The sequence below is a fragment of the Echinococcus granulosus genome (assembly GCF_000524195.1).
Source record: "Echinococcus granulosus chromosome Unknown EG_S00321, whole genome shotgun sequence".
In the NCBI taxonomy this organism is placed as follows: domain Eukaryota; kingdom Metazoa; phylum Platyhelminthes; class Cestoda; order Cyclophyllidea; family Taeniidae; genus Echinococcus; species Echinococcus granulosus.
This window is the reverse complement of record NW_020170701.1, coordinates 4,990-14,320: the sequence shown is the minus strand read 5'-3', so window position 1 is coordinate 14,320 and position 9,331 is coordinate 4,990. Positions and strand designations below refer to the sequence as shown.

Below are 9,331 nucleotides of genomic sequence, written 5' to 3'. Positions count from 1 at the left end.
CGCAAATGGTAGTCGGGTAGTTGCAAGCCATTGTAGGGTGGTAAACCCGAAATCGGGGACATTTTTAACGCCCATGGCTTTCTATTATGAGACTCTTAGTGTTTAATGAGAATGCTGTGTTTTTAGCCCATTTCGCCCTTTATTTAATAGCACTGATTATTATGGTTGTTGAATCTTCCGTTGTGGCAACGCTTTCGAAGCGAGTGGAGATGTATTTGATCACTAAAGCAGTAAAATCACGAGGGTATGATGGCTTCGTTCACAAGCAACGCTATGAAGAAATGTGCTTGTTTGTCAAGAAAAGATTATATTATTATATTATTTAGGTACGATTCGGATTTTGAAGCGTCCATTACTGACTAGCTACCATGACTATATTGGCCGCATTCTTGCTTGCTTACTATCCCAATCGAGAAACAAGGGATGGCTTTAGTTCGGACAAGCGTATTAGCAAGCAAGTTGCAACACGAGAGAGAATGAATGCATCGGGGATAGTTGAGAATGGTCAATCCAAGTTTGTCCAGAAAAGGCGAATTTGGCCAAAAAGTGAGTATCCCGGGATGTCCAAAAATGCGAACATGCAGGACGCCCAGGTAGGCACTTGCGTGGGGTGATAAACAGGCTTCAGTGACGTTTTGCCTGCACAGCCCACTAGAACGTGAGTTGGCATGTATTACAAAGCATAGCTGCGCGCAGCCTTTGAACACAGTAGCCTTGAGCGTGCTGTCAACACCTTTCCTCTCACTTGACATGCACAAAGCGTCCCTTGATTGTGGTTCGACGCAGACTTGTCCACTTTGACGAATTTCAATTCGCCTCCAAACTGAGCGCCTTTTCGTCGCCGACAATGTGTGTAGCGTTAGGAGAAAGTGGTGTGGAAGAACGCATCTTCCTGAAACGGTTAAATTAATATGGTAGTGATGATGAATCACCCATTGGAAGAAGCAGTACACCAGGGAACATGCCCCGTTCAAGCTGTGAACGTCTGGGTATCGCGTTTGCTTAGAAGATGCCGAGACTGACGTGTGGGTAACTTCTCATGTGTGACGAGTATGGAGAACCTGTTGATTTAAACCCACACCAAGTGAGAAGGGAAGTTCGTGGAGGACAAGTAGATGGGTGTTACATGGATGGACACACGATAGTTGACTTCAAAGTGTAGTACTTTGTGCTTCGGTCCACTTCATTTTGCTACGCGTTTCCTGAGTGAGAAATGGCCTAGGCATTGTAGCGTTGGTTGGGCGCAGTACTGTGTCCGCGATTATCCCAATCAATCAACTAACTACTGCACACCTCAAAGGTATGCACTACCACACCCTCAGATGCCTGGAGTTGCATGACTGTCTTCGATCTATCCTCAAAGAATGTGGATATTTCATGAAATCACCTCTCACATCATCCATCCTCCCTGTAGGTGCAGACGCCCTTCAGACTGCGCCTGACAACTCCACACTCGTTCGGGGAAGTGATGATACCAGCTCAAGCACAAAGCGTTTCAAATGTAGTTGGTCTAGGAGATGCAGATCGTTAGGCGCTCACACGTAATGACTTTGAAGAAAGTTAGTTATCAACTTTCATGAGTCACAAGAACTGCTACCTTTCCAGCAGTGATAGTCGTATCGGTTGCATTCTGATTCAAGTGGGAATTATACGATGCAAGAATAAGTCTGCCAACTTTATCACACCGTAGAGTTTAACCGACGCTGTTAGAGATGGAGGTTGGGGGTGAGAGGAAAGCTGTGGAAAGCACAGTGAAGTCGTCCGTGCTGATTGACTGGGTCATATCAACGTCTGGTAACACATGCCCATGGGCAATCGCGCACACATCACTAGTCCCTACAACTTTCAACAAGTGGTCGTGTTTACCGAAAGAGCAGCAATTAATTTTCGGTCACTTGATAGGAAAGCAATTTCTAAAATTGATTCCTTTTGAGGGGAGCATTTAAGAGGGTGGAAAATCTCCAGAATTAGTGAAAGACAAACCACTCCCTCTTTCCCTTATTTTATCCTCTAAGTTGCATCTCTCCCTCACCACTGTGCTCATATTCTTCAAAGAAATTATAGGGAACACCCAGTTGAAATGTTTCTCATGTGACTGTGGCCTTACTAGTCGCATTGGTAGTGTGTCGGTTGTTTTACCACCACAATTTCATATTTCAAATTTCCATTTTTGACACCATTATTGTGATTAGTGTCTACCTAGCGCCGAGCAAAGTGAGCCTTATACTGTCGTCATACTAGCCAAACAGTCCATGTGATTCGGGTGTTAGTGCCTTCATGTTTAAAATTTGAGAAAGTTCTCTTCGTGCCTGCCGCAATTGCTTGATCGGTGTTTACCGGAAAGAAGCACTTTCGATGTTCAGAGATTGCCTGAAACACAAAAGTGTCCTAACAGTTACCAGTCTTGGTGCTTAAGAAAACCATCCTCTAACTTTAGTTTCTTTCAGTGAGTTGGAACTAGGGTGGTTCTTTCAAACACATATGTGCTTGCACCTAGTTTGAGAGTGGTGAGTGGAATGGGTGAGTTTATTGGCTTGGAATGTAAAATCACTGGATCCTCGTAAACAATCAACGCCTTCTTGCAGTCGATCAAAAGAAGTAGCTCTTACGATAAACAATGACACTGCCCCAGTCAGCCTCATTGTGTGCGGTCGTATGAAGGGGCCGCCTGTAGCAAAACATTTTGTAGAGTCAACATCTGGGTGCAAAATATCAAATACGGTTCTTTTAACTATTAAGCGCTCCAGACAAGTAAGAATTGGCAGGAATGGAAAAAGAATCCTGTAACTAGTTGACAGACAGAAAATTAACAGACAAAAAGTCGCAAAGAAGCTGAATGAATGTTTCATCTTCCCACGCGCTAATTTGCAGAAACCTTTGATTTGTTAAACGTGCTTTAGATGGGTGGATAGATAGAGGTTTGATACATAGGTGGGCTTGGGATGGCTTCGGGATAACTTAGCAAATAGAGTAAGTAAAATTGCTTAACTATTTCTCCCCATCACTTAGCTTATTTTGGTGGGAATTCAATAGGCAACCTTCCTCCGACGTTGCTAAGACATTGTTCCACAACCTTCTCGGTTCCTCTAAGAACAATTTCCTGTGATGCGTTTCAACGAAGAGCCCGTCCTACTTGATGGAGATATTGTGGCATACCTTACTTGTAGTCCAGATTTACGTCTGAATTTTCCTTCCTACTTCCGATAAATTTTCTTAAAGAAAATTTTGGATTAACAATCGGTCACTCCAAAACTGCCGAAAACTGTTCGTTGGAGACCAGTTGAAAATCAGCAAAATGAATTAAACATTATAATGCATAAATTGCCAAAAATTGTCACCAAATTTTATTTCCAGAAATGCATCAGTCTAAAAATATGGGCAACTTGTTCAGGCCAACAAATAATTCCCTTTTATTTGTAATTTACCGCTCAACACAAGGGCGACGCAAAATGGGTTGCTGGTCGTCCCTGTCCGGCGCACTCGGCACAACTACGTATCGGCAGGGGAGCTGTGATTCTTGCAATTTGTGCAACACAATCGACATGTATTTTTCGTTTAGTCAATTACTTACCTCAGGAATGAGCTCCACCTTCATTTACTTCTTACCTCACATATCGCCACCTAAGCACTTAAATTAAACCACATTTTCAAAACCTTGCACAAATCAATTCCGTTGCAGAAAGTTTGGAGAGTGCTTGCCTACCTTCTCTTAATCAGTAAAACTGACATGCAAATCTTGCATGAATTCATTGCAGCAGTTTGGTCAGACGGAGGTCAAATTTACCTCTGGTTGAGTGATGAATGTGATATGCCACAGTTGAGGCCCAAGTGCCCAAGGTGCCCTTTTCAACAACACCCCCATTTTCCTTACCTCTTGCTGTTCTGCTCAAACAACGAGGAAGTTCAAACGCAAGAATTGCTTGAAGTTGAAAATCAAGCCAACTTCAATGCCCATCAGTCTACCTTGATGTATCAAAACTAGGGAAAACAGCACATTCCTACTTACAAATGATATTGTTTTTATATCACACTCGTATCCTGAAGTCACTCACTCTCTGGATATTCCTTCCCAAATAATTGCTCCGCTTTGGCATAAAACTTGTCAAGATTAATTGGAGATGTGACGCTGGTTGCTGCAGTAAGAGAACGTCCTTTAGACCCCTCTAGACGGCCCCATCGACGCCACATTTTCAATTTTCCACCACCCTCCCCGACTCTCCGGTGGATCATCTAGCTTCGCAAGTGCGAGGCGGCATGCTGCCAGTCTAGACCAGGGCTATGTTTGGTGCCCATTTTGATCATACAATTGAAAATGCCAATCGAGAGTGATTATTGAGGGAATTTAACATCCACCCAATGAGACGCCTTCTGCTTGGTCAGCCGACTGTCATGTCAGTTGAAACAACTGTTGCAGACTACGTGGAACGATTTAAATGAGTAGTAAGTGACATAAATTGAACCCGTTTCCCATAAAGTAGCTGATTCAATTTCCAAACTCATGCTAGGATGTAGGTAGTGGAGTGAAATCATCACTCTGAGTTGCACTGGTGCGTACCAAGATCAAGACTAACTTTTGACAGTGATGTCAATGTCTCAATGCTGAATGATTGGGCTAACACACGAAACAGGTAGTGGAAATACTAGCCCAGACAATTAATGGGTGTTAAGATGGTGAAGTGGAGGTAGACGTGGTGGAGAGTGGAAAATGTGGCCTTTTCGAAGACCAGGGAAATTGTGGCAGGGTCACTGTGGCTACTTTAAAATCGGTTGTTAGACTCGACGCACCCAAGTTGGTCCACAGGAAGGCACGTGCAAGTGTAACCTCCCGTGGATTTCATGCCACCTTACTAAAGCTTCACGACTGGCAAAGAGAACGATGCAGTAGATATTTAGAATTTAGCTCACCAATGAGTGTGGGGATTGAAACGAGAATTCCAACCAGGAACGTCACCGGATAAATGCATGCTTGTTTTGGGTTATTCAGTTTATCCTCGTGAACGATCAATGCCACTATTCATTAATCATCTCGCCTTCTCATTGGGCCATTTAACTAATTTGCTTTTGGAAGACAACCCAATTCTTAGACTGTTGTTTATCATCATTTTGCAGGAGCATTCTGTGAAGAGTAGCTGCTAGGATACTCCTTCGGTGCAAAGGTATCCTTAATCTGCCGGCCATATTCAGTAGCCTCTCCTCTTGCTGACCTTCCCCTTTCATGGCGCCTTTTCAATCTTAACCTGATAGCCATGTATTTGTGCAATCCTTACACTGAAAAGTACTTGTGATTCGCTTTACTTTTGACTGGTATTTGCATGCCCAACCATAGCATTTGGAATTGGACCTTATATAATTTGACAAGTGAACTCATGCCATTAAGTTTAGTGGTTTTAACTTCACAGTTAAGAAGCAATTACTAAACTTACCTCAACAGCGTTACTGTTAAAACGCTTGGTAAGTGCACAGTTCACTGTCTAGAATATGTAGTTCTTTTATCCATGATTTGGGGTGCGAGATTGGGGTGATGCGAACGCGGCAATACACCGACCACTGGTTTGGGGTTAAGTGCCCTAAACATTTATTAGGTAAGAAATGAATGATGAAGGGTATGAGTATTGTGGCGCACCAACTCTTCCCTGAAGTAGTAATCAGTGATACCAGTAGAGAAGCCTCGTAACTGGTGCACGGAGTGGAATGAGAGACTACGCCGTCAAGCGGAGGTACAAACTAGGTGGCCTCCTCATTCTCCTTGAGGCTGTTCTCGACACTCGACACTATTCTCGACCACTCCTCTGCTTCGAATAAAAAGAATTTTGCATGAATTATGACTGATTGTAAGACAGGCTGAAAGGCATCATGAGTTTGCACTGGTGGAATAATGCCACGTAGTAGTGGTGGGGAATATTGAGGAGATTTCCAAACATTGCATTCCATCTAAGGCTGACTGCAGCGGAGAAATAATTCACGCAGTAACATTTACCGAAGGTAGCATCATATGAAAGTACCAGCTTTACAGTATATGATGAAGGAGATTTATTTCAGAAATATATGGTGGGCTCTTCTGTGAACTCGATTCCGATTCCCTAGAGCTGTACCACCTTCTATGGGAAGGTACTGTGCGAAGCACGAAATTGATGGTCTACCAAGAGTCGGCGCTGTTTTAGCTTTACCGCAGATGCCTTCTTCCTTTGACACGGATTTGGCAATTAGCCTAAGAGGTAGAAATAGTCTAATACCTTCATGAGTTTAGCACCCTGAGCCTTTGAATTCGCAATAAGCTGTGGTCGGTAATGAGGAGGCATCGTTACCTAAGTAGAGGAGAGCTGGGAGGTGATGCACATGACCTGCCATAAACATGACTAGAGGGTCATGCCGCCCCACCTAGTCATATTTTATTAGTCGAAAATTTAGACTGCCAAAGTAATTCTTCCTTTTATTTGGTCTAAGTGTTTTTGCCAATAAATGCTGCATACTTGCATGCATCTTCGCCAATTCCAGCACACTTCTACTGCAATGGTGACAGTGACTGTGGAATTAACTGCGGATAACCTATGAAGAAGCAACTGCTTGGTGTGGTCACCGCGGTGCTACTAATGTTGAGTCATAAGGCGGAGGAAACCAAGCAGACACATCTTATGCCTCCTGCCACGAAATGAGTAGTGCAGTTTCTTTAGCTCCTGATAAATGCAATGTCATTACAAATCAAATAATGTGAATTCCACGGCACAATGCTCTCTGCCCAACGATCCATATCTCACAAGATACATAAGACTATCAGCTAATTTGCTTCCATACATCTGATAAGGAATAAACTTCAGGAGTTATGGATTTCACACACAATGAAGAGGGTAGGTATGCCTATCAGTTGCAAGTTATCAAGGTAAAACAATCATTCATCTATTTATTTAACGGCTCAATGAAATCCGTGTTATCAAATCACGCAGCATTTTTGAATCTGCTCTGGACTTGCAATGAAGTGCGCTTATGTAGGAGGCAAGGTGGGAATGCAACTGCGCAGGTACAGAAGGACCCAAGAAGCCAAATGTGCTGCAATACTTATGTTATTTAAATGGTCCTTTGACTGAGGAGCTGTCAACGTACTGCAATCCGGAGAAAGGTTCCGTGTCCAACCCCTCTTCCCCCACCCTGTACTCGAATCCGCTCTCATTACTACTTTACCTAATAAACATGACGAAACCAAATCAGCCTGGGTGCTGTAAGAGTATGAGGGCCAAGTGAGGGAGGATCTACGAGCCTCGTCTCACACTGGTAACAGCGCCAGTAGACCTATCTCCTTCCGGGGATGACATGAACTTCACAGTCTGCATCAAAACTGCGAAATTCAACCTCCATCTCCATCCTCAGTGCCAAAGAACAGCCCCAATCCTCCACGCTCTCCTCCATGATTTACTTTTGGCTACAGTCGACGCCGGCATCACTCACGATACCGACGTTAATCATTGCTGCCATACGTTGGCTCAGCTCGTCTTCGATTGGGTAAAATCAATCCTCGCCAGAGACTTCTTCCACCGTTTTCATGAAGCTGATGAGGACGACGAAGAGTACGCTAAGAACCCTCAACATCTGGAGGAAGGTGCCTTCAGTGGCTGTCCTCCAAACAAGGTCGCTAACTGGGTAACAGTCCTGTCCAGACATGAAGTCCGACCTTCCGCTATGGTTGAGGAGATTTGCAACATAAAGACCAACTCGCTCAGCCAACTGGTCATGCTCGCTACGCCAAAGTCGACCTCAATTTGGCAGAAGGAACCTTTTCCACCCACCACGTCACCGTGACCAACGCAGATACTTTCCCACCTAAAGATGACGCAGATAACATCTGCAACACCCTTTTTAAGCTGCAGCAATTTCCATGAACAATTTAGATGACATTTGTGCGCAGCTGATCCACATTTCCAATGGCCATAGGAAAGAACTTCGTAAGCACCTACTTAAGTATGCGAAAATCTTCTCATGACAAGGTGATAGACTAGACGAACAAATATTGTCAAGCATATGATTGGGACTGGCGAAGCCACACTCATCTGGCAACCACCCAGACGCATTCCACCACCTCTCCTAGAAGAAACAAACAGTCTGGTTGAAGGGATAATTCGAGGCGAGGTTGTAAAGTTGTCCAAGTCGTGCAAGTCGTCATAGCCCTCACCAATCACGCTGATAAAGAAGAATGATGGTAGTCTACGATTATGCGTCGGCTGTGGGAAGTTGAATGCTGTAATCAAGATGGATGCGACTCTACTACCCCACATTAACGACTCACTACACTCCTTCCATGGGTTGCAGTGGTTCCTTACCCCAGACTTGGAGTCGGGATAATGGCAAGTGGAGGTGGCAGAAGCGAACAGAGAATAGACAGCTTTTCTGTTGCCAAACAGACTTTGTGAATTCCAAACGATCCCCTTTGGATTCTGCAACGCTGAGGCCGCCTTCCAATGCCTGATGCAAACAACTCGAATCAGCCTGTTCCCAAAGCATTGCATAATCCATCTCGACTCCATTCTCGTTTTTGGTGGACATATTCGAGAGTATAACGCCAACTTGAAACTAGCCTTGGACCGTCTACGAGACGCAGGCTTATCCTTGAACGCAAAGAAATGCCGTTTGCTGCAAAGTTTGATCAATTTTCTGTGGCATACATCGCGTCAGATGGGATGGCAGTCAGCGAAGACCGTGCAAGGCAGGTGAGGATATGGCTTACAGCATCCAACCAGACAGAGGTCCACAGTTTCCTAAGTTTGGCAAATTACTACAGGCGTTTCGTTAAAGGTTTTACTAAAATCGCCAGCTCGCTACATGAATTAACCGAAAAGCAGGCGAAGAAGAAAATGAGGTGGGAAAAAGAGTACGATGAGACGTTTGAAGAGCAGAAGCAAACGCTCTGCCTCACACCGATTCTAGCATTACCGAACTGCGAATCGGACGCCCCACCATCCATACTGCATACGGATGTGGGCGACGCGGCTGTGGGTGATGTACTCTCACAAGGGGACAAAAAGGCAGGGAACACGTCATCGCCGACGCGAGGACCAGACTCAGTAAATAACGCAACAGAAAAGGACAAGGCAACGTGAGCCACTTGCTATCTACTCAGTGGTTCGACACTTCAGACATTGCTTGGTAGCGAGGAGGTGCATTGTTAGAACCGACCATCGGGCACTCACCTGGTTAAAAAGAATGAAGGAGGTTGATCATTCAGTTGCACTCTGGCACGAAGAAGTGCAGCAATATGATTGTACAGTTCAATACGGAAGAGGAAAGTGGCATAGTAATATAGGCGCACTATCCGGCAGACCGAGTTCAGCAGAGACATGCGACG

General features: G+C 44.5%; 2 protein-coding genes across 2 annotated transcripts; both read left to right on the top strand. All coding sequences in view use genetic code 11, as the record gives it.

Moving 5' to 3' along the window:
• Positions 1-476: 476 nt before the first annotated feature.
• On the top strand, positions 477-1,531 carry EGR_10989 (hypothetical protein; the record flags this gene model as incomplete). The annotated part of the gene is made up of 2 exons (XM_024500238.1): positions 477-593; positions 1,415-1,531. 2 exons carry the CDS (start codon positions 477-479, stop codon positions 1,529-1,531), a joined length of 234 nt encoding a protein of 77 aa, XP_024345349.1.
• Positions 1,532-7,305: 5,774 nt separating this feature from the next.
• On the top strand, positions 7,306-7,791 carry EGR_10988 (hypothetical protein; the record flags this gene model as incomplete). The annotated part of the gene is made up of 1 exon (XM_024500237.1): positions 7,306-7,791. One exon carries the CDS (start codon positions 7,306-7,308, stop codon positions 7,789-7,791), a length of 486 nt encoding a protein of 161 aa, XP_024345348.1.
• Positions 7,792-9,331: the final 1,540 nt, after the last annotated feature.